Source organism: Hyalella azteca, unplaced genomic scaffold (genome assembly GCF_000764305.2).
Source record: "Hyalella azteca isolate HAZT.00-mixed unplaced genomic scaffold, Hazt_2.0.2 contig12030, whole genome shotgun sequence".
In the NCBI taxonomy this organism is placed as follows: domain Eukaryota; kingdom Metazoa; phylum Arthropoda; class Malacostraca; order Amphipoda; family Hyalellidae; genus Hyalella; species Hyalella azteca.
This window is the reverse complement of record NW_025942000.1, coordinates 793,267-819,796: the sequence shown is the minus strand read 5'-3', so window position 1 is coordinate 819,796 and position 26,530 is coordinate 793,267. Positions and strand designations below refer to the sequence as shown.

General features: G+C 39.3%; 1 protein-coding gene across 1 annotated transcript in view; it reads left to right on the top strand.

Moving 5' to 3' along the window:
* The window catches only part of LOC108671943 (calcium-binding mitochondrial carrier protein Aralar1), a 51,041-nt gene that overhangs the window by 21,529 nt on the left and 2,982 nt on the right, over window positions 1-26,530 (top strand). The window contains exons 3-14 of the mRNA XM_018159538.2: window positions 8,183-8,239; window positions 12,512-12,770; window positions 13,486-13,625; window positions 14,587-14,733; window positions 15,075-15,204; window positions 16,452-16,548; window positions 17,342-17,508; window positions 18,332-18,450; window positions 18,842-19,012; window positions 19,682-19,822; window positions 20,993-21,128; window positions 22,305-22,470. Of these exons, the coding sequence (XP_018015027.1) occupies window positions 8,183-8,239; window positions 12,512-12,770; window positions 13,486-13,625; window positions 14,587-14,733; window positions 15,075-15,204; window positions 16,452-16,548; window positions 17,342-17,508; window positions 18,332-18,450; window positions 18,842-19,012; window positions 19,682-19,822; window positions 20,993-21,128; window positions 22,305-22,470 (1,730 nt within the window). The remainder of the gene's footprint in view (window positions 1-8,182; window positions 8,240-12,511; window positions 12,771-13,485; window positions 13,626-14,586; window positions 14,734-15,074; window positions 15,205-16,451; window positions 16,549-17,341; window positions 17,509-18,331; window positions 18,451-18,841; window positions 19,013-19,681; window positions 19,823-20,992; window positions 21,129-22,304; window positions 22,471-26,530) is intronic.

Sequence of the window (26,530 nt, the reverse complement as noted above, 5' to 3'; positions counted from 1 at the left end):
CGTCTCTGCAGTTTCCGTCTCTGCAGTTTCCGTCTCTGCAGTTTCCGTCTCTGCAGTTTCCGTCTCTGCAGTTTCCGTCTCTGCAGTTTCCGTCTCTGCAGTTTCTGTCTCTGCAGTTATCTTTTCCGCAGTTATATACTCTCTGCTGTCGTCGTCACTTGCGTGTCTGCATGTTTTGCATCAGTTCAGTTCACGTATCCTTATCTTGCGTGTAATTAAAGAGGAAGTATAAAACTTGCTTCACCTCATGCCGTGACATCTGCTTGTCTCCGCTATTAGTTATGCGCATTTATACCCCATAAATAGTTAAAAGTTGAAGCTAAACGTTATTGAATCATACATTCCATATATGTTAATAATATAATCGTGCTACTAATAATAATAATCATCATCATCGGGTAACTTATAAGTATCTCAACTATCATTACCTTATGTTTACATCATTACATTATATCTGCATGTCTCTTGCAGCACCGTTCTTTCAAGGGGTTAGAACCGCCAATTCTATCGATACATATTGTAAAACTTCTCCCTGCAACTAGTGCAACACAAAACTATTTCTCAAAGGCAAGTAATTAGCATGCAGAACGTACGCAATCTCGATTTAGTTTTAAATATTCGCGCAGCAGCACAAGTTATTTTAATTGAGCCCAGGTCAATCAATTGCTTGCAGTCTGAAGCAGGCAGGTTTCAAATTATTCACACACGCTGTAATACTCATCACAAATTCCATCATTTTATTGAAGACGCTTTAATGTCTGCGCGTACTGAATTAATAGCACGTAAGTTATCAAAGCAACGTAAAATATTACTCTTAGCTGCACGGTATTCATCATTCGTGTTTTGCACGATTTATTATTCATTCCTTTTCATCATTCGTGTCTTACGCGTTTCGTCATTCATGCGGGATTCAATATTCGTGTCTCACACGATTCGTCATTCACGTGGGATTCATCATTCATGTCTTGCACAATTCGTCATTCATGCGGGATTCATCATTCATGTCTTGCAAGATTCGTCATTCATGCCTTGCAGATATGAAAAAACGATATCATGAGTTCACGTAGCACGTGTTTTTGACATGCATTCAACTTGTTTGATGCCCACTTCTTTAAAATTCCCTTCAAACTTATTTCATTCAATTGATATGCATGAACTTGCTTCATTAATTAAATTCCATGCGGTTAATGTTGGCCGTCTGCTCATTAATTAAATTTTCAATATCTGCTACCATATTGGCGTCTCCATATTAGCGGATGAAAGTTAGCGTTTTTAAAAACTTTTCTGTCAAGATCGTCCAATACTTTTTTACTAAATATTGTAAATTTTTTTAGGCGCCTTATAGATGAAATTTCGTTAATCTTATGAGTATTATTCAGTCATCGTTTTCACTTTTCAGTGTCGCAAATATTTGTTCTATTCCGTTTGCGTGTATGAATCATCGTAATGAACTCGTGATAAACCAACGTACATTGTCTTTGAATCGCTCCTGAGCCGATAACCAAGCCCTTTATTTTAGACCCTAATTCGCTAATGAAATCTACGGTCTCCGTCAAATTTACCGACCGCCATATTCGTTCCGGGCACTGATAAACTGCTGCCGTGTTCTACACTGGGAATTTATTAACGCAGTCTGGACTGATAAATGTTTCTACTTACCTGGAGACTGATAAATTACTTGATGTGTTCTGCTCTGGCAACTGATGAATCATTTCGCCGTGTTCTGCATGCACTGCAACTAACGAATTGCTGCCGTGTTCTGCACTGGCTGCTTATGAATTGCTGCCGTGTTCTGCACTGGCAACTTATGAATTGTTGCCGTGTTCTGCACTGGCAACTTACGAATTGCTGCCGTGTTCTGCACTGGCAACTTACGAATTGCTGCCGTGTTCTGCACTAGCAACGAGAGTTTCCGTTTCAGGCAAAAAGGTTGAATTAAAAATAATATTGGCAATTCTTACCCATAAATTGAAGGCGTCGGTACTGTCATGCATGCTATGCAAGAAACTCATGCGCGTGCTCTTGATCCATTTTCCAGAGCGCTGCGTTAAATGTTGTTACACTTATACTTGCTAATTATTTCTAATTCTGATGCAAAATCAGTCTTTTTGTATCTCTTACCTGTACAATTCTTTTTGTTTAAATCATAATTCTAATTATATGTTAATATGATTAGATTCTAGTTTCAATATTATCATATTGATCATTTCATGTCACACCAACGTGTAGCACCACTAAACACTAACCCATCAGGTGAATGACGTTTAATTAACGTTGATTAAACCAAACGACGTTTATTTCAACGTTGATCCAACGTCATATGCCTAATAGGAAGTAAGGTCACATCGCCACGCAACTGCCGCACGGACTGCGGCGCAAAGGCGGCTGTGTTGGCTAAGCTTCACGGTCGCCACACGCCACAGTCAAGCTCCGTCTTTGTCTGTGGCAAGAACCTCACTATATCTCTTCCCTCCTTTCCCCTCTTCTCTCCTACTTTTCCCCTCCCCTCCTCCCCCCATTTTTCCGTTTCTCTCACCCTCTGTCATCAAGTCCTGACGTCTCATTTGCCGCAGTGTTAAAGCGCGGTTTTCTGTCGTCCGAGTCTCATTATTAAGACCAGGATGTAGCCGTGACGTCATCATTGTTACCGTCAGTTTTAACTGCCATGGACTGACGGTGAACTCAAATTAAAGAGCATTCGAGTGATGATAGATTGTGGTTTTGTAACATCTAGGGCTGCTACTCTGGCAAATAATGAGGCATTCTGGATACAAATTTGTAACCATTCGCTATAATCCATGCAAGTCGTAATCCAGTTGTTTATTGTGCCTTGTTCTGGGCCTCTGGCAACAGTCACCTTGAGTATGATTTCGTGTTAGTATAGGAATTCCTATACCTCAAGTAGGAAATTTCCTTAAAATGCAACTCTTCGAGTATGAATTCTTCGTGAAATGCGAATGGAAAATGAGGCACTTAAAGTATGAATGTTGGCCGAAGTGCGATAATAAAGTGCACAGGGCCCAACGCTTGCCCAGGTCTAGCCGGCGTCTGCGTGGACAAGGTGTGGCATTTGCAGGGCATATCGATAGCGCAATTCGAGGCTGGAATATGCACTAGTAAGGATTTGAAGGATTATACGCTAAGGATTTGAATGGATTGCACGCTATATCAAGTGTGTCATTTTCGAAAAATATTTTCCAGGCTTGACCTCCGTGGTCGCAAATTCTGCTTCTTTCACTTACGAACGGACAATGAAATTTTAATCATCCTGATAATTTTGGCGTGCTTTCGTACTACTTTTGATTAGAATCACAAATTCGGCTAAATTTTATTTTTTTTCTCTGTAAGCGATAGTCACCAAAGCTGAAAATTTATGTTCCTGAGATCGGAACTTGACATTACCTCCTATCTGAATAATAAACACTTATTGGTCTGTATATATTTCACTAGGAATAACATTTGAATAAATTTATCTAGATGATTGTGCACGAAAAACGCAAATTAGGGTGTAGTTTGTCTTATATTAGTAAGTCTTATTTTCGTATTTAATTCGTTTTAACACCAGTCCATTGATTTATAATTTTTTGATCAGAAACGTTAGGTTCAGTTCACAGTATTACATGTACATGCTGACACTGTAGCAAGTGCATGATAGCATTGTACATTAATACATGATAAGCACTGCATTTATCGTGCACGATTGAAAACTATCCACACGGCTTTCTCAGTGAGACTCGTCAATGGCTGTATTGCCGTTGTTATGAGGCTTGTATAGTATCAAGCTATTAGAATAACTTGCTTCAACACTCGGGTTCAACTCCACTTCCTGTCGCGTTTGATATTGATCGTTTCTCATCTGATACCGGAAATCACGTTTACTTGTCATCGATAATAGAATTTCATTACAAATTTAATGCTAATATATTGATCATTTATGTACCACTCATTTTCCTTTATTTTCGGGCATTTCAGTAGCTTGTATGTTCATTGTTCGTGTTATATTTTGAGTACTTATATTATTTTGAAAACCTTTCCTGTTAATCGACAATTTAGTTGGATTTTCTGAACTATGAAAACAGTAACTCTCCGACTTATTGATAAATTCTAACTTTTGCAATTCTCAAAGAGCTTGTAGATTTTGTTTTGTACTTTAACGCTTAATCAGGACTGATTAAGAGGTTTAACGTCAAGGATACTCCTTCACAGCTAATTTATCTAATTATTTTATAGTTCTCTCTCTAGCTTTATCTATGAATTGAAGAAATAGGTGACCCATTAGAGAAATAGGTGACCTAAATATAGCTTGTGCTTGATACAAGTAACTTGAGGTTGTAGGAATCTCAATGTAATCCGATGTTACCGGGCCGGCGTCCGCGACGAGACTAGAACACTTCAGCTCCTCGACCCTCTTATATACCTTGCGCTCCCTCGCTGCCCTCAGTGCAATGTCCACGGGGCCCGGCGCTTGCAAGGGGTCGCCTCTCTCATAAATATTGTTATTTTTGTTATATATATTTTTTATGTTATAATATATATTATTCATTGCATTGTATTATATTTGTATATATTTATTAATTCATTATTCGAACGTGTACATATAAACAAATTCTGTCGTCTAATGATATTTTTTTGCTAAATTTTTTTACTCGTTTCTTGTTCTATTTATTTCTGTCTATATTTTCTTATTGTGCTTCTACGATTATTTATTTCATTATATCGATAATTGTCTTGGATTCGTTATTATCATACTTCATTATCTGTTTCAAGACAGAATTGTGTTCGCCTTTAGTACAAAATGTACACTGTAATCACTACGGCTTCTCTTCCCGGTGTTGTAACGTATAAGGTCTGCCTGCTGCACATTTTTAATGATGCGAATTTTCGCTCGTGTTTCGAGTCAGTATCACGACTCAGCGGACTCAGTGAGGCTCGTGGTGAGTGAACTTGAACTTTATTTATTTATTCGGTGTTTAGTTATAGTTTACCAAACAATAGAATCAAAACCTGAATCGCGCATTATGTTGAATTTTTATTTTTTTTTTTTTTTTTTTTGTTGCTTCTTCAGTCTCTTTTTTTTCGGTACGCATCTCTGTCTCGATCGCGGGCTTCACTCAAAAAAATGTATGGTCCTTATTGTTCAAATAGTTCACATTTTGTGCACGTATCACTGATACGCTATTTTGCTGGCCCCAACAGGGTCAAGGTGGCCCAACACAAGGCTCAAAAGTGCATCGCTATTCGGACAAAATCTCATTTTTTATCTGAGTGTTCTGGCTGATGTGTCAAGACACACTATTAACGTTTCTTAATTTTGGCTGTGGACCATCTTTATATCACATGTTTATTCTCTGTTTGTTTTACACATGTTTATTATGTTATACATTCATGTCTATTTGCTTATTATCCATCACTTGCTTTGTATTATAGTACTCAGCTTCAGAGTTTATTCATCGTTTGCAATTTGACGGTTCAGTGCATGTGTTCTCAACGAGTCGCTTCAATGCGCTTATTAAACTTTCGTTTTAACAACTTGCATTCTCTTTGATTTGCGTTCCTGGACTAGCCAGAAACTCGTGCTGTGTTCGCTTCATTTTTCCTTGAGCAATGAACCTTTCAATAAACTTTCACGTTTGTTAGGATTGATGTAATGAATGTCAGTAAACCTTCACGTTTGTTAGGAATGATGTAATGAATGTCAGTAAACCTTCATGTTTGTTAGAAATGATTGTTCTTTTTGCTCGTCTTGGTGCGAGAAGTTGTGGCATGATCCATCTGCACTGAGTAGAGCTTGCAAAGCTGTTTTGAAGAATGACCAGAGATCGTCGTAGCAGAGAGGGATCATCGGGGCAGAGAGGGATCATCGGGCTGAGAGGGATCATCATGGCAGAGAGGGATCATTGGTGTAGAGAGGGATCATCGGGGCAGAGAGGGATCATTGGGGTAGAGAGGGATCATCGGGGCAGAGAGGGATCATCGGGCAGAGAGGGATCATCGGGACAGAGAGGGATCGTCGTAGCAGAGAGGGATCATCGGGCAGAGAGGGATCATCGGGCAGAGAGGGATCATCGGGGCAGAGAGGGATCATCGGGGCAGAGAGGGATCATCGGGGCAGAGAGTGAGGGATCATCGGGCAGAGAGGGATCATCGGGCAGAGAGGGATCATCGGGCAGAGAGGGATCATCGGGACAGAGAGGGATCGTCGTAGCAGAGAGGGATCCTCGTGGCAGAGAGAGGGATCATCGTGGCAGAGAGGGATTCTCGTGGCAGAGACAGGGATCATCGGGGCAGAGAGAGGGATCATCGTGGCAGAGAGAGACCATCGTGGCAGAGAGGTATTTTTCTCGTGACTGATATTCTTAGGTATTATTATGCGGCAAAAGGAAGATAGTTACCTCACTGGCATACAACCTTCTCCGAAGGGAATGCAAACTACCTCTTGCAACATATATCTCCCCTAAAATGGGAATTTACCAATTTTTCCCATTACATCTTTCCCTCCTATCTACGGGCAGTAGAATGTAGACTGTTCCCCCTCTCCCCCCAAAGAAAACTTAATTTAGCCTGTGCGGCAAACTCGTCCTTGACGGTTGACTGAAGCAATACCCCATTCCCTAGTCCCTTAATGTCAACGTGATCATCAGTAAAACTGCTACAAAACCCTTCCTCAAAAGGCAGCAGACTACCCCGTACACGTCCCATCCCCCAACTACCCGGACCCGTTCCATCCCTCAGCTGTACCCGTACCAGTTCCATCCCCCAACTGTGCCCGTACCCGTTCTACCCCCCAACTGTGCCCGTACCCGTTCTACCCCACAACTGTGCCCGTACCCGTTCTGCCCCCCAACTGTGCCTGTGCCCGTTTTACCCCCCAACTGTGCCCGTACCCGTTCTACCCAAAACTGTGCCCGTACCCGTTCCTTCCCCCAAAAGGAGCGGTAGCGTTGCTGAGCTCTAACTGCGGTGGAGGCCGAGGAGGGCAAGGTAGAGAGGGGAGCTTTTGGCTCTGAGCCAAGGAGTCCAGCTCTGTATAGGGGAGGAGGGCTGCAGTTGTGTCCTACAGCTGCTCCTTATTTCTATGCTGCAGTTGTGTCCTAGAGGACTCCTTATTTCAAGGCTGGATGCAGATGTATCCATCCTACAGCTGCTCCCAACTCGTCAATATCTCTTCGCCCTTACGAATAATGAGGGAAATTTGGTCTTATTAATTACCACCGAGGAACAAACGATAAATTCACCGAAATCTAATTTTTTAAATAAATATAATGACGTGCAATGCAGTAACATAGTACCTATATAATGACGTGCATGCAGTAACATTGTATATAATGACGTACACTGCAGTAACATTGTATATAATGACGTGCAATGCTGTAACATTGTATATAATGACGTGCAATGCAGTAACATTGTATATAATGACGTACACTGCAGTAACATTGTAAATAATGACGTGCAGAGCCGTAACATTGTATATAATGACTTCTAATGCAGTAACAGTGTATATAATGACGTGCAATGCAGTAACATTGTATATAATGACGTGCAAAGCCGTAACATTGTATATAATGACTTGTAATGCAGTAACATTGTATATAATGACGTACACTGCAGTAACATTGTATATAATGACGTACACTGCAGTAACATTGTATATAGTGACGTGCAATGCAGTAATCATAGTAAAACAGAACATCGTTCTCTGCATGTACGCTTACCACTAAACAGATGTACGTCTACATTACACGTGGCATCGAAACCTCGAGCTTCTAGAGTCAGAATTTGCATCGTCTATTTTACTGATGCATTTATTTGCGGCGAAAATAAATGTATTCGATGAATTGCAACACAACATTCACCATTACATTCTTGTGTACAGTTGTGTGCAATTATCAACTCTTTTCCCCTTATATACTCGAACTAATCAATCTAATATTCGATTATACTAATGTATAATCGTTGTATTATTATATGTATCTATGAAATTTTTTTCACTAAACCTCCAACAGAACCGGCCTGAATGTTATTGAAAGTTATTATTATTGTTAATGTTATTGTTATTATTCACTGTTATTATTGTTAACAACCTGAAGCTGTTATTCCATATTTAATGAATTCATTATACAACTTAAGTAATATTCATTTGCTGTTATGTAATTGGCATAAATTTTATTTATTTCTTCAGGGTTCCGGCTATCTCCGTCGAGCGAACACTGACGTCCTGCGAGAAATCTTCCACGAGGTCAGTTGCTATACGCGCGTATAGAAAATTTTGTAATAATTTAAAGGCGAGAAAATGTCGATTTAATTTAATCATATCTCCATTGATGAAGATATGATGAATTTATTTGTCTATTTTGGTGCACTTGAATATTTTATATGTTAAAAACTACATTTCGCTCAAATTTATGCACGTGTTGTAATTATTTTATCTAGGACTCTAATCGCTATATGATACTCGTGTATTACTATAAAATTCTTTATAATTTAAGTTACTTCTGTGCGTATCATCTAATTCTTCATGTTTTATTTCACTTGGGTAACTGTTGCATGCATAAATACCATCATCTTTGCCGGATTACCTTACTTATTGCGGAACAAAATTGTTATTTTTGCCTTATTGTTAATAGTGTGATGATCCAATTAGGTTGCAGTAACATGGCATATAATTGATTTGCAAAGATTTATGTAATTCCATCCTATGTAATAGTTATTATTAATTTTAAGAGTCCTTCGGTGAAATTATATCAGCTATATTCCCTATCATATTCCCTATCAATTTTAATCCATTTTCTACATTGTACGTGAAAAATATCTGTCGAGTCGAGAACGATCATCTATTGCTTGGCCAGACTTCTTGCTGAAATTCATCATTTTGATGAGTTTCATTAAGAAACTCATTAGGAATTATTAGACCACATAGTGAGCCCCATTCTTATTAAGAAGAATATTAATCTCCTAAGAGATAATTGCTTGTCAGTCCCTAGCCAAATCTCGTCTATCTTTATAGACGAGATTGGGTTCACACCACATACTGCCGGGCACGTGCCAGGCATATGCCAGTGACGGTCCAGTACAATATTCTTCAATGCATTTATATGCAAGCATTCACACCATGGGCATGTCAAGTGTCTTGCACGACGGTGTGAATGTTCGATGGAAATGCATTTGCAGTGGGAGCGAAAAGTATCTGACAGAAAGGAAAAAATTCATTTCAGTAAAGCTAATCCAATAAAATAACATAAACAAACACTACTTTAATGTTAATTTTCATGGGAAATACAAATATGTCAAAACAACAATGTCCTTAAATGTCTACTTGATAATTGCAATTTTGTAGAAGTTACGGTTAAAAATAACACCATGACAGGCATCTGCCTGGCACGTGCCCGGCAGTGCAGTATGGTGTGAACCCCTTAACAGCATCGCAATGGGCATTTTCCCTTATGCTACGACAAGTCTTGCACTTGTTATAAGAATCGAGTAATATGACCCGAGCATTCACGCATAATTTAGTCGCTTAACTATAATCGTCTACTTTCAAAAATTTTAACGGTTCAGTGCCAACGTTTTTGCTTGTGCTATTATAACCTTAATATGTCTATTTGCATGAATAATCAAATCATTTACATACAATCTGTTAATCACCATGGCAGGAACTTCAACCAAACTCTAGGTCCGTCACGTTCGTAACTCACTTTAATTTTTCCAGGCATATATTTCTCTCAGCCTAATGAGGATGTCATTAATTAAACTATTTTCTCGGGCTGACAAGCAGAAGTTATGCGTTGTTGTGCGCCAGGTGTTGTTGTCTCAGTTTTGCTGTATTTCTGTAACGACCAGACAGAGATAACATTTTTATTCTTACCGTGACGTTTTTAATATTGGACAATAAGAAGAAAATAATTCAAACGTGCGCTATGTACGCGGAGACTGCCATCCTTCAGCTGTTTTGTAGCGGTTTGTCGAGTTCCTTTATTTTATGGTGCTATATAAAAGATACAAGGGTATACATAATATATACAAGGGTATATATACAATATACCCTTGTATATACAAGGGTATACATACGTAACGGGGTATGCTTAGGAATGAAAATCTTACTTTTCAACTAGTGAGCTTTAAGTGTCGCTAAAATAAATATATTTTTAATCTGTGATGATTCAAGTAGCTTGTCGCTGAACACATTTAATTAGTTGAATATTTTAATTTATTACAATTAGTTTTGTCACAGTTATACTTATAAATCTCCCTCAACCGCGCTGGAATGAAATGCTGGTCAAGTAATCTTTACTTGATTCTTTTCTCTTGAGTTACCGTATATGCTTGTAATACGCCTGGTTTATAACCGTCACCGTTCCCTTCTCACCACCGTTCCCCTCTCACCACCGTTCCCCTCTCACCTCCGTTCCCCTCTCACCACCGTTCCCCTCTCACCACCGTTCCCCTCTCACCACCGTTCCCCTCTCACCATTGTATATAATGACGTGCAATGCAGTAACATTGTATATAATGACGTACACTGCAGTAACATTGTAAATAATGACGTGCAGAGCCGTAACATTGTATATAATGACTTCTAATGCAGTAACAGTGTATATAATGACGTGCAATGCAGTAACATTGTATATAATGACGTGCAATGCATCAACATTGTATATCTGTCTCTTATACACATCTAGATGTGTATAAGAGACAGACCGTTCCCCTCTCACCACCGTTCCCCTCTCACCACCGTTCCCCTCGCATCACCGTTCCCCTCTCACCACCGTTCCCCCCTCTCACCACCGTTCCCCCCTCTCACCACCGTTCCCCCCTCACCACCGCCCCCCTCTCACCACCGTTCCCCTCTCACCACCGTTCCCCTCTCACCACCGTTCCCCTCTCACCACCGTTCCCCTCTCACCCCTCAAATAATAAGCGTCTCGTAATCTCGCTAAGCTTCACCTGCCAATAATGCTTCCACAAATTGATCGCTTCTCCAAAATTGACGTTTGGAGCTCCTGCAACCATGGAGACGAACGCAATATGGCGTGCGTGCCACGCTTGTTTATCATGGATTTTGCAGTATTTTTTCGAATTTCCTGACGTTTGTAGTTCAATTGTAAATATGTATTATTGCATTTTATTTATCGGTTCTGAATATCTCGAAGAAAAAATGAAATTTAATTTTTTTTACAAGTTTAAGACAATTTTAGAATTCAAGATCAATTTACAACTCTATTTTTAACTCGTATGATTAACTTATTTTCATTACAACGAACAGATTTTCATATCTGGCAGTCTACCTCCCTCACGGCTAGATCTCTTTCTTTGCTGTCTATTACTAAAGCTTCAGAACTCGGCCCATCGTAATAGCCTCAAACTTCAGCGACACGAAGTTTAAATCAAAACTTTTGTAGTTGAATATTACGGAGTTTCGTAACAATTTAGCTTGTCGTTGACATTTCGTGTCGGTTTTATCCCGATTATATGATCTACTAGGAGATTAGCCCGGCGTTGCTTGAAATCAATTATCCAACAATTTTCAAATCCCGTTATCAGAAGTCCCGTAAATATTGCTAGAGCTGATATATGCTAATTAAATGAATACCCGTTCAAGTCCGTATTTTGCAAAGAACCGGAGATCCCCAGTTGACTTTCGTTTAAACATATGAAAAGAAATATTGTATTGTACTATTGACTCTAATTTTAAAATCAAATTTCAATTTTTGATCCATGCCTGGATACCCGCCCCAACAGCCCTATGTTGCGGCGCCTTACTTCAAACAGCAAACAAACATTCTCTGTATAATATTTAGACGATTTTCGATGCCGTTGGAGAGTTGACCGATGCTCCAGCTCTGACGCCTCCATTGCTATATTCTTTCGTTATAAATATTGGTCAGCATTTTAATGAGCTGAATTTACTGCGTTTTGTCAGCTGGGTTGATGCAAGTTACTCACTATCGTTCTCTCCGATTAGTGCTCATAATTAATGGTGTGAAATCCCTGACCTGTTTTCTCGTCGTCTATTGCTCTTCGATGGCTTTCATGCACGTAGATAGATATGCTTCTATGACCTAATACTTTAATTATGTCAACTTCCATTACCATGAAATTGAAGTTCACGCACGCTATGCGTCGTCTGCACGCACGACGGCGTCTGCAATCAGAGAATAATAATTTTTGAACAGTTTTCCATAAAATTTAAATTAAGATAAATTGAAAAATTTAGTTTTTCTTCAAATTATTTATACGATTCTTTCATAACATCAGTACGCGTCTGCCAAGAGCTATGGTGAGAAGTTAATGACTGCGCACATCTTTGTCTGCGACCAAAGAATAATACTTTTAAAACAATGTTCTCATGTACCTTTTTCATATTATTCCAGTAACTTTCTCATACCATCAGTACGCTTATAGATCTAAAAACTTATTCCTATAACACTTTCATGCCATCAGTACGCTTATAGATCTTCTAAAAACGTATTTCTATAGCACTCTCATACCATGCAATTACATCACCCGGCAGTACGCGTCTGCGGAACGCTATGGCGAGAAGTTCATGACGGCGCACGACTTCGTCTGCAAGTTCCTCGGTCTGTACACGGAGCCAAATGCCAGCCTGGAGAGCATCAAGCTGCTGGGCGGTATCCTGGATACCAGCAAGGATGGCCTCATCTCGTTTGCTGAGTTCAGCGCCTTTGAAGGACTGCTGTGTGTGCCCGACGCGCTCTACCGCACCGCCTTCCAGCTCTTCGACACAACCGGCACTGGCTTCGTGACATATGGTGGGTAATTTGGGCACTAAATCTTAGTCATACTGGCATTAAGAGTTGGTCATGCGGACACTAAAGGTGTGTCAAACTGGCACTGAAGGTGGGTCATAGTGGCGCTGATCTTAGCTGATCTCGTACGCGGAGTTAAGCGCCTTCGAGGGACTTCTGTGTGTGCCTACCGCAACGCCTTCGAAAACACCGGCATAGGCTTTGTGACATATAGTGGGTCAATCTGGCTTTAAAAGTGGGTCATGTTGTCAATTACGTTGAGTCATCCTGTCACTTTCGGTGAGACATCATGTCATCTACGGTGGGTTCTTCTGTCACATATGCGGTGCATGGTTCTTCTCTCCGTTTCGTCACTTCCTTGCGTACGACTATATTACTCACGTACGGGGAGTAATATGAAGCTTGTTGGTGTAGTTTATTTCATCAGTAAGCTCGTTTCACTTCTTCGCTATCGCCATCACCGTTTTCGTCCTCAATGGCTGGCATTCCCTAGCTCATCTTTATAATTATAATTTTTTAGTTCGAACGTATTAATATTTTCTGTTAACTGCAGTAAAGCATATGACTGTACGGAAAGCTTGATTTGCTTCACAGTGCGAATGAGGTTTGTGTTTGCACTCTTTACTTGAATACAACAAATAATTCAGCTCCCTGATCTTCTTGATGATTTTCCCTGCATATTAGTGATGTATGTTTCATGTTATACATTCAATTTCAGACGAGTTCTGTGCGGTGATCAAGCACACGGTGCTGCACAAGAAAATCCCCTTCAACTTCCAGAGCGACTTCGTGAAAATGTACTTCGGTAAAGACTTCAAGCGGTCCGTCACTTACCACGAGTTCTCTCAGTTTCTTCACGTGAGTCGCTCAATACACCATGCATTATAATATATCAAATTCATATATGTAATGGTAAAAAATGTCCTTGCCATTAAATACGGTGTCAAAAATTCGTGTAAAATATGTTTCGTCAAAAATTCGTGTTTTGTAAAGAAAGAACTCCTAAGAAGTTTCATTTCCTGTATGAAATTTGTTCTGTTCAATTTTATTGGTTTTATCTTGGGTTCATATCTCAGTTATCTGAGTTTATCTTGGGTTCATATAAATTATTATGTTATTTGGAACATATCTTCTAATTACTTTAACATTGGTTTATTAATTTTATACTAAAAATTTTGTAATTTGGAGCAAATCTTGCAATTACTGTAACATCGTGTCACCTCTTTAATTCCTTTGGGTAACTTTTAAGGAAATCATCTTTATCAACACAGGTGCATCACCACCAGCTCCCCATTTTCGAAGCCTTTTCACAATTCCTCCTCATGCGATTGGTCACTTACAAAATTTCAATTCCCTATTACAGTAACCCCTTTAAAATATGAGGTTATTCTTATGTCAACTTTACTTTCTTTCTCGACTTGAAAAAAATGCCCGCACAATTCATTAAGTTATTCACTGTAAAGTTATTCACTGTAGACTTGGTGATTTGAATAATGTACTCAGGCGGTTTGCGTGCAAATACAACATCTTCATACTTATTACTTAAAGGTAGATTCCTTGCATGTATAGTACTTCTACTTGCTTATATCGTTATCACTCATGAGTATTGATGCTGCTTGGTATTTTCTAATCCTACCGTGATATCTAGCGTAATTTTTAGATCGGGGTAGCCGATTAGTTAGGAATCGGTTACATGCCAAAATAGCTTCATCAAAGCTGACACCACCATATTATATTATATTATTAGTATATTATATCATATTTTATCATTTGTTAAAAAAATTATTATAGTATTATAATATGTGTGTGTACGCGACAGGACTTCCACGAAGAGCACGCGATCCAAGCGTTCTCAGCGTACAACAAGGACGGCTCAGGCTTCATCACGGCGCTCGACTTCTCGGACATTATGTTGAGCACCAAGTCTCATCTGCTCACCAGCAGCGTTCAGGACAACCTTGTTGCCGTCAGTCATCTTATGTATTGTACTACTTCTATTGTACACATATATTGTACCATCTCTATTTTACCCATCTATTGTACCATCTCTATTGTTTTAGGGTACATTACGTTCAGGACAACCTTGTTGCCGTCTGTGCTGTTGTTTCGCCCCTTGTGTTCATTAGCCGTTATCAATGCTATTCGCACCTGAAGGTTTAGTACCTAACAAGAGTTACTGCGTAGAATGACGGGGGCGTGCCGTTGCCAAGCAAATTCTAATTGCAATATCGCCGTTATAAATTCTCATCAAAAGTATTAAATTTAAGTAGAAGCATCAGTTATCTAACATGTAGTTGGCGCGCTCAGGTATCGTCAGGGCAGAAGGTGAGCTACCCGTTCTTCATGGCGTTCAACTCGCTGCTCACCAACATGGAGCTCGTCAAGAGGATCTATCTCAACGCCACGCAGGGCTCACGCACCCAGGAGGTCACAAAAGGTGCGTGGATTTAGGGTTACAGGGTCAAATAAGGCCTTATCCACGCAGGGTTCACGCACTCAAACGTGGCAAAAGGTGCGTGGATGTAGGGTTTATAACTTATAATGTACAATGTAGTCGAACGCGACGCAGTAGTCACGCTTTCAAGGGCTAAAGAAGGCTCGTAGGGTTTAGGGTTAAAAGATTCAGATGAGCCTTATCCACGCATGGCTCACGCATGAATGTAGGAGGTTATCAAGGGTGCGTGGGGTTAAGAGTTGAAAGGTTCTGCGGGTTAAGTGGTTAAGAGGTTCAATAAAGTGCAACGGCCGCGCTAAGCTCCCACTCCCAAAGGGGCCACCAAGTTTAGTAGGGTTAAGGGTTAATATGTTCTATGGGTTAAGGTTTAAAAGCCTCAATGAGATCCAACGCCGCGATATCCCGCTCTCAATAGCTCGCTAAAGGTTTTTACCTGCAGTTCTGCCATATTGTTTCAGCGAGCAATCCTTCAGATTTTGCGTCTTCACTCAGTATGATTACTGTACGATTTATGGGCTATGAATTCCTCATATTTTCAAGTACGGTATGTATGAAATATACTTTCTTGTATGAAATTTTCTTAATACTTTAAATTATGTATTCCCAAACCAATATTTGGATAGGTTTGTGTTAATTTGGTATCATTTTCCTCGAAATTTTCCTAATTCGTGATCATTTAATTTAATTATTATTTTGTTTGATGTGCTAAGCCCGGGTGTATACCGCATTTTAGCAACTCAACTACAGAATGCGTCTTTGTTATCATGAAATTTATGAATTAATAATTAATTGGAAATTTGATTATGTCGTTGCAACGCTTATTTGGTTCACTGCCACTTTTTTGCAGTATTAATTAATTATTAAATAAAATATGTATCTATTCTGGATCATTATTTATGTCTTATGTCCCCTCATTAAGGACGTATATGAGAAATGATTGCAGTAGATCTATATTTTTGCTACATATTCTACACATATCAGACTGGTAAGATAGACGATTATAGATGTATACAACATAAATCCCAGTTGTTTATATTTTAAATCTTGAATTAGGTAATATATATATTTGCATATTTAACAGATGTATGCATCATAAATCTTAGTTTGTGATTTACGTTATCCCCTCGACTCTTATATTATACAATATTATCGATGTGATTTATATTACCTACAGATTTATTTTTGTGATTTGTAAATATTTTTGTGCTTTGTTTTGCATGTTCCAACAGAGGAGTTCCTACACTCGTCGCAGATGATGTCCCAGATCACCCCCATGGAGGTCGAGATCCTGTACCACCTCACTGAACTCATCAGCCAGAGCGGCGGGTCAGTCTTCATAGTTGATATCTGTATTCTCAACAGGCAAACTATGTTGAAACAACGTTGATTCAACAAAATAGCGTTTATTTCAATGTTGATTCGACGTCGTTTGCCTGGTGGGAGCTAGCTAGCTGCTACCGTTAGCCACTCTGTACCCTTACTTCCCTAATATGTGTATTATTTTGTATACAAATATACTTGTTGCCGGTTACATACGTCTGAGTGTTGGGCAAAGCGCTAATAATGCACGCAGTAAACGCGCGTTCTTACCGAATATTGAATTTCTCCATCAGTAAAGAATCGGTGGGAACTCTAAGAGTCTATCTTCCAAGAGAGAATGCGTGACATTTTACTAGAAAAAAAGGAACGCAAACGAGAATATTTACAATATTTGGTTGTATTCTACGATTCTAGAAGAAAATGCACCGTCCATTCCCTAAAATTTGCCAAAGAATTTAATGGAGGTGCATGTGAATGATTTTTCATAAAAAAAATAAAGAACAGTTTTTGATTTAAAATAAAAAACTGGGAGGCGCATGTTAGTGATTTTTAGAACCCATGTCACTAGATGGTCACTTAATTTCCTGAGATAGTAACATCCTGCCTGGCTGCATTTATACCGTGGCCACCCACACACACGTGTCACCAACACCCACCGTAATTGTATCACATGCACATCACACACGTCACTAACACCCGCCATAACTGCATCACACACATGCCACTAACACCCATCATAACTACGCCGCAACCGTATTACACACGTGTCACTAACACCCCCCATTACCTCGCCCCGCAGGCGCATCATCTACAGTGACCTGGAAGCCATTACCCCCGAGCAGTACATGAAGGTAATCACCCGCAAGCTGACGGACATCAAGGCCGTAGAGTCGCCCGAGCAGCGCTCCACCTTCACTGCCGTCCTGGAGAGCAGCTACAGGTTCACGCTCGGCGCTATTGCTGGAGGTCGGTTCCTTGCTTTACTTTGTTATTGTTTAATTATTCTGTTGTATATTCACTGTATCATGTAGTAATATTAGATATTATATTCACTACAATTTCCCTCGGCGCTATTGCTGGAGGTGGGTTCCTTTCATAACTTTCTTGCTTGCTAAATGCTAATTATTCTGTAATATGCCTATTCGCTGTATCATATGTTATTACATATTATATCCACTAAAATTCCTCTCGATATATCGACGAAGATATATCGATATATCGCGCTATTACTGGAGGTGAATTCCTTACTTTAATTTCTTGCTTGCTAATTATTCTGTTATATATTCACTGTATCATGAATTAATATTAGATTATATATTCACCAAAATTCCGTTTGTTACTGTATTGGGACGAAGTCTCACTAATTTATATGAGTGCGGGGTGCCTGCTCATCAGCATTTCTGTTTGGCAGGGCGTATAAGACTTTTCTTGAGCTCCTATTATTGTAATATTTATTATCATTAATGTAATGTTTGAATGTACAGGGTGCGGCGTGGGAACTTACTCTTTTAAAAAAATCACAAAGTAAAAAGTATTAAAGATAGCGTTTTAATTCTTTCTTTTTTACAAAGAGCTACATTTAAAGTTTCGTTGGGTTTACTTACAAGTTTAATTCTTGAATATTACATCTTGTAGGTGACCTCCATGCTGTTCAATACATTTTGTCAGTATAGCCCGCGCACCATATTGCGCATGGCGCCACCTTCCTAGGACTAATGGCCGCCACGTGGCGCGCAATTCAAATAAGTAAGTTCCCGCGCCGCACCCTGTATTATTTTTTTGGTCACAGCTGTTGGTGCAACGGCCGTGTACCCGATCGACCTGGTGAAGACGAGGCTGCAGAACCAGAGGGCGGGGTCCTACATCGGGGAGCTCATGTATAGAAACTCCTTCGATTGCTTCAAGAAAGTGAGGGCTCTGTAATTGCTTTCATTTGTTGCAGTTATCTACGGTTAAACCTCTAAAATATAATGAATTAATTAATTCGTAAATTAAAAAAGTAAAAGAATATGTATAATTTATTCTATACGGTTTACTGATCTGATTCTTTTGATTGTAGTGGCCGCCATTACCGCGGTATAACTCGTATATTATATTCTCATAAGTTATATCTCATATTGTCATGTGTCATATCTCATATTGTCATATCTCATACGGTATCTAATATATCACGGCACTGCAGGTAGTTCGTCACGAGGGCGCCATAGGCCTATACCGCACATCTCATATTATCATATGTCATATCCCATATTATCATATGTCGTTATGTCGTCATCTCATATGTGACCTGAACTTGCAGGTAGTTCGCCACGAGGGCGCCATAGGCCTGTACCGCGGCCTAGTGCCCCAGCTGGTGGGGGTGGCCCCAGAGAAGGCCATCAAGCTCACCATGAACGACCTCATGCGCGACCTGCTCAGGGACAAGAAGGGCAACCTCACCCTGCCTGCCGAGATGATAGCTGGCGGAGTTGTTAGTTTCTTTATTATTATTATTATTATTATTATTCATCTATTATTTTTATTATTATTATTATTATTCACATTTAATCTATTATTATTTTATTATTCATTTATCATTATTATTACCAATATTATTGTCAGTAATTATTTTAATTTAATTTATTGTCTTGGGCTCATGTTTTGGTTGCATGGCTGACGTCTCGTGTATTTTCTATGTGGCTGGCGTGGTCAATAATATAATATATTATTGGCCATATATATATGAATATACTGGTGTGGTGTGGTGTAGTTCTTCTAACCTATACGCAAATGATATTTTCTCGATAAAATCATGGCAAACACGAGCTTGGCATTGTATATCTTTATAAAATGTTGTAATAGCCAAACAGGTACACAAATTTGACGTCGTGTTTATGACAGTTATTTTTTTTAATTTTTAATTTCCTAATTTAATTCTTAAAGCTAATTTTTCGTGTTCACGGCAGGAAATTTTATTGTATTTTTAATTTTTAAATTTGATTCTTAGAATTAATTTTTCGTGTTTACAGCGGTTAATTTTTATTTTTTTTCATTTTTAAGGTTAATTTTTCATGTTTACAGCGGTTAATTTTTTTTTAATTTTTACATTTAATTTCTAAACTTAATTTTTCGTGTTCACGGCGGTTAATTTGGTGTGCAGGCCGGCGGATCTCAGGTGATCTTCACCAACCCCCTGGAGATCGTGAAGATCCGCCTCCAGGTGGCGGGCGAGCTGGCGCTGGGGCAGAAGATCGGCGCGGTCTCCGTCGTGAAGGAACTCGGCTTCTTGGGTCTATACAAGGTGCTTAACTGGGGTCTATACAAGGTGGTTAACTGAGGTCTATACAAGGTGGTTAACTGGGGTCTATACAAGGTGGTTAACTTGGGTCTATACAAGGTGGTTAACTGGGGTCTATACAGGGTGGTTAACTTGGGTCTATACAAGGTGGTTAACTGGGGTCTATACAGGGTGGTTAACTTGGGTCTATACAAGGTGGTTAACTGGCTTGGGTCTATACAAGGTGGTTAACTGGGGTCTATACAGGGTGGTTAACTTGGGTCTATACAAGGTGGTTAACTTGGCTGCTTGGGTCTATACAAGGTGGTTAACTGGGGTCTATACATAGGTGGTTAACTGGGCTTCTTGGGTCTATACCAGGTGGTTAACTGGGCTTCTTGGGTCTATACAAGGTGGTTAACTGGGCTTCTTGGGTCTATACAAGGTGGTTAACTGGGGTCTACAAGGTGGTTAACTTGGGTCTATACAAGGTGGTTAACGTGGCTGTTTGGGTCTATGCAAGGTGGTTAACTTGGGTCTATACAAGGTGTGTAAATTGGCTGCTTGGGTCTATACAAGGTTCACAGAGCATTGCAATTTTAAATGCCTATCTTCCAAATTATAGAATTTAGGGGCTAACTGTATATGGGGAATGTATAACTTGCTGGGACACTTCACGAGAGGGAGGCATATAATCTTATGGCCTTAAAATGTTGTATGATTGAGCATTTGCACACATTATGGAGTAACGTTTACAACACTTTTTCATACGTCGTCGGTTATAGTGTGAAATAGATTGACAGTCAAAATGTGTTTGCATGACTGATATTCTTGCCTATAGCTACAATTACTTATATTTATCATGTAATGAGAATATTATGCGGTGGAATATGAATTTAAATATGGTTATTATTTGATCTTATGATATAATTATCTTCATATTATTTCGGCCTTACAAACAAAGATTTTGTAATGTTTGGCCAAGTACATTATTTACCTATATATTATTTAACATTATGGAATAATTATCGCTTTATTTTAAATATTAGTCAGTAATCATTGTCCCCATTTATATCCCCAGGGTGCGCGGGCATGTTTCCTGCGGAACATCCCATTCTCGACCGTATATAAAATAATAATAATCACCTTGTTTTAAATATAAATCAGTAATCATTGTCATTAATGTACCACCAGGGTGCGCGGGCATGTTTCCTGCGGGACATCCCCTTCTCTGCGATATATTTCCCAGTGTACGCGCACAGCAAAACTCTCCTCGCCGACGAGAACGGCTACAACTCTCCACTTACCCTCCTCGTGGCCGGGGCTATAGGTATCATTATGATTAATATTGATAATTAATGTATTAATTATTTAAAATGATGATAATTGTAATAATAATATTGCATGGCTACAACTCTCCCCTCACCCTGCTCGTGGCCGGGTCTATAGGTCTGCTCACTATCAATAAAAATAATTGTAATTGTATTGTTACCTGCTAAAATTCTCTCTAGTTTAGTCACTATTATTATGAATATCGACAAATATTTTTTTACGTTCCTCCGTTTGTACATACATTTAGGTAATTATATTTCTCTATTGCTGTCATATTGCAGTCCATGTTTTGATTATTTTTCAATAACTTTTTAATTCTTTAGTTCTTATTCCACGTATTTATACAATTCCAATAGGCTGTTTCTTTCTTTATTTATTCCTCCTATGAGATCTTTATTATCATGTCAATTATTTCTAGCTTTCCCTAATGCGATGCAAAAGTTTATTGAATGCATTTCTTGAGACTTCAATGCTGACACGAGACTTGACTGCACTTATGCACTTCAGCATTATTGTAGGAAATAGGTGTGCGGATTTCACTTACTATATTATCCTTGTTTATTATTTGCACCTTATCCTTGCTAAATCCAGAAATTTATTCAATATATATTTCGTTGTATGGAGGTAATTTAATTTTATAAATTTACTCACTACCGAAAAACTCTCAATTGACAAGGTCACGAAATATCGGGTGAACAACGAGTTTCCTGTGAGTACAAGAACGGCCATTAGCTGATGATGACAGACGTGACATGAATGGTCGCTTTATTTATGTCCAAACTTCCTCCGGTTATCTCCGTATCATCGCAATCATCGTCAAATATACGCAATTATCACCTAAGGCTATACAATCCTCTCCCAACGCCGTGCAATCTTACCCCGACGCAACGCAATTTTTCCTATCATTTTCCGCACAATTCTCACTAAACCTCGAATTCTTCAACCTCTCAATGTTCACCAAACGTCAGGAAATTCTATCCCAACCCCAGCCAATCCTTCCCCAAACTTTCTGCAATGCCCATCCAACACCACTCAGTTCTCCCCCAACACCACTCCATACCCCAACACCACCCAATACTCCCCGCAACACCACTCCATACTCCCCCCAACACCACCCAATTCTCCCCCAACACCACTCCATACACCCCGCAACACCCCGTTTATCACGGTACAGGCGGTGTGCCGGCAGCGTCCCTCACTACCCCAGCAGACGTGATCAAGACTCGCCTGCAGGTGGCGGCGCGGGCGGGGCAGACGACGTACACGGGCGTCATAGACGCCGCGCGTAAGATCATGCGGGAGGAAGGCTTCAAGGCCTTCTGGAAGGGCGCTCCTGGTGGGTAAAAAATTTTCCCATTTTATACTTGCTTTTCGCTGGGGAATTTTGAGTTTGCGAATTTTGAGTTTATGAATTCTGAGTTTATTAAGTTTGAGTTTACGAATTTTTACTTTATGAAATTTGAGTTTATGAATTTTGAGTTATTTTGAGTTTATGAATTGGAGTGAGTCTTGAATTAGAGTGAGTCATGAATTGGAGTGAGTCATGAATTGAAGTGAGTCATGAATTGAAGTGAGTCATGAATCGGAGTGAGTCATGAATCGGAGTGAGTCATGAATCGGAGTGAGTCATGAATCGGAGTGAGTCATGAATCGGAGTGAATCATGAATTTAAATAAATTCTGTGAACCTGAAAAAAGTGCCATTGGTGGGTACCATTGCTCAATTTACAGTCTGATTTTGACTGATTAATCAGACTGTAAATTCACTGACCTAATCAAATTGAATTTTCTGAATCGTGGAATTTTGATTTTCTGTATGGAATTGAATTTTAGAGAATTGGTGAATTTGGGTTATCTGAATTGAATTGAAAAAAGTGCTCCTTGTGGGTATATTTGCTCGATTTTACGGTAAGATTTCTCGGTAATTATTATGATTTACTTAATTAAATTACATTAATTTCGAAAGACACCGTCGGTGGGTTCAATCGCGGAATATTCATCACGATTTTCAGAGTCTGATTTTCGCTCAATAATTCAGATGTTTGTCCAATAGTTCTGATTTTCGTCTAAAAATTCAGATGTTCATTCAATAAATTTTCGTTTGAGGAACGAAAACAATCTAATTAGAGCTCGGAGTTTTAGGCTGTTTGCTTTGAACATTTTAAAGCTCTATTTGATCTTTAGATTGTTTCTTCCTCGAATTTAATCGTAGCGATAAAGAAAAAGGAAGAANGCTGCTGCACCACTCAAGGTCAACGGTAGCAAAGCTGCCAAAGGCCGCTTTCTTCCTTTTTCTTTATCGCTACGATTAAATTCGAGGAAGAAACAATCTAAAGATCAAATAGAGCTTTAAAATGTTCAAAGCAAACAGCCTAAAACGGAGTTTGCTCTAATTTTCATATATTTATCCAAGAATTCTGGTTTTCAATCATTGATTCCGATTTTTGCTGCAGAATTCTGATTTTTGATCAATAGAATTCTTTGCTTCTGAGCCTCATCGTTATTGAAAATATTTGTGTGTTTTTCGTTTGATTGCAGGTGTGCAGAATTTTTCTTTTAATTGTGTTCTTTCTTTGCGGCCATTCATGCTTCATTTAATTCCTTCCTGCCATTTTGACTCTTGATTAGTTCATACAGCGAACTTCTACTTTCTGTATCCAAATCGTGCTTTGCTTTGTCGAATTTTCTCCTAGAACTCGTCATTTCAACCTATTTCTGCTCGAAAAAATAGTTATAATTAAATCCAAATAACATGCTTTCATTGTGTGCAAGCCATCCCACTCCTATGAGAGATACAACTGTTTGGTGCCGATCAAATACATAGTCTTTCGCTGAGAAGACAATAGTGAATATCCTGTTAGTGTTTGTATTCGTCGCTCTTATCCAGTAATATCCAGGAATGAAAGTTAAACAGTAGAAATTATCTCACAATTTTGAACGCGTTTACCTGCAAATAGTTCTTGTAGAAATAAGAGTATGAGACTGACATCGGTACCCGGAACGCCATTCTCAGAGAAATAGGTGAGAATTGGTCCTAATATTGATGCATTCTTTGTCGTTCCGATGCACTTTTAGTCACTCGCACGGCTAAAAGGCGTACGTTACTATCGAAACAACGTGACGCATTCTTATTGTGTGCTTTATGCAAGCCGTGCTTTGGACGAGATACCACCGGTTTAGTTTCATTGACGAAGTATTTGAAATAACTGTAAAATTAGTAATTCAACAGTAGTTAACATGACACAAATTTAGTCAGTAAAATGCGCGGTGCAACTGAAACCCGATATTTAAAGAAAAAAACTTCGTTACTGGTAGCAAGCGACGTGTAATAATCACAGCTATAGTCCTGTTCAAATTCTCATCTTGCATATTCCTTTAGTTAACCCTCTACCGCCATATGTCACTCTCCGGGAACATAACTTTCAACTTAAATTATACGTAAACTATTGAGTGTAGCAACCTGAGGACGTTTGTATGCAACAGAACATTTTAAAGTCGTCGTACGTGGCGGCAACCATCAGTGCAAGTCATTTTGCGCTCACTAGAACGTATCCTTTATGTGGAAGTAGACTTGTGACAATATTGCTCCGGTTACTCATGTCAGGCGGTAAAGGGTTAACAAGTCAATATCATCCATTTTATTCCTACAAATTACACATTTCTGGGCACTAGCAAAGAACTTCCCTTGTTTGCAGGGCGCGGCCCTATGGTGTTTGTGGGCACGTTTCTGCTGCCTACTCATGTAACGTAAACTACTGAACTACCTCATGCATTATTCCTCCTCGCAAATGCCGTTGAAACAACGTTATTTTTTAGTTAATTTCGTCTGTTCGATGTTAATTCAACGTCAGATGCCTGGTGGCCTGGCGAATGGCGTTGAAACAACGTTAATTTCGTATCGATTTTATTCAAGCAACGTTAATTCAACGTTTGGTGCCTGGTGAAATAAGGCCTTTGCTAGTAGACCAGTTCACCGTACTAACCCTTACAGTCCTGAGTGACTCACGACCAGCTTCTCTCATCGGCGACATTTCCATTCCTTATTGTTCCTTATAATTATTGGACTGTTATTATTCAACGTTTTTTATGTCCAACTGTTTTAACATCAAATTCTGTTAAAATACTCGTGTGTAAGATGAAATTTCACTCGAAACGTTCTTCAGCGTGATGTAATTATATTTTTTCGACACTCGATTCGATTTTAAAATTTAGTTTTAATATTCCATGAAACATTTTCTAATCTTGATATGTAATTATGCCTTTAATCGAACAGCATAACTTGGGAGCATAATTTTCGCTCCACTCTCATCACTCTGAAGGCAGCAGAATCTCTACCTCGACTTCCGACAAAACGATGCACCAAGAGAAATTAATGAGACTTTGTCCTACTAACTATGCACTTTTGCCCCTATGTATGTCATCTTGACCCAGTTTAGACCAGAAAAAGCACGCATCAGTGCTACACGCAGTAAATGTCTCGCTATATTTGGACAATATTACTCATTTCATGTTTCTGATTGTGGGCTTTCCATAATTCTCTATTGACAGTAAATGCATCCAAACTGCTGCTCTAACCGTTCGTGATGTGAAATCATGACTTTCCCAACTCCGTTTTCACCCTTTTAATTAATATAATTTTAATTTTTATTATTTTAATAAATTTAATTGAATATTCCTACAGTCCACTTTTAAGCTTCATGTGTGCAGAGTGGTTCATTTATTGACAATTTTCAATGCGCGCGTTTATTTTTTTCTGTCCCTGTTATTTACGTTCTTATGAATTTTTTACATTTTTTATTGAGTGAATTGTCTGCATTTGTTATAATTATTCGATGATTCCATGTTGAAATGTTAGAATAATTTTGGATCGTGAACCTGAATTTAAAATTTGCGAGTGTAAGCCTGAGGATTCTTGATCGGCCTTCATAGCGATGCTATGTAATGTGAGCGTGTCCATGTGATGTGATGCTTCATGTGATGATTATTATGCTCATTAATGTCAACTCAATCATTGCTCATACGCCACCACATCACACCACCATCACGGCATGTCACCACACTATACTAGCTTAATTGACTACCAAACCACCACATCACACCACCGACACTCGCCAAAAACTACCACTCATCACACACCACCCTCATCACACACCACCGACACTCATCACACACCACCCCTCATCACACACCACCCTCATCACACACCACCGACACTCATCACACACCACCCCTCATCACACACCACCCTCATCACACACCACCGACACTCATCACACACCACCCCTCATCACACACCACCCTCATCACACACCACCGACACTCATCACACACCACCCCTCATCACACACCACCCTCATCACACACCACCCTCATCACACACCACCCTCATCACACACCACCC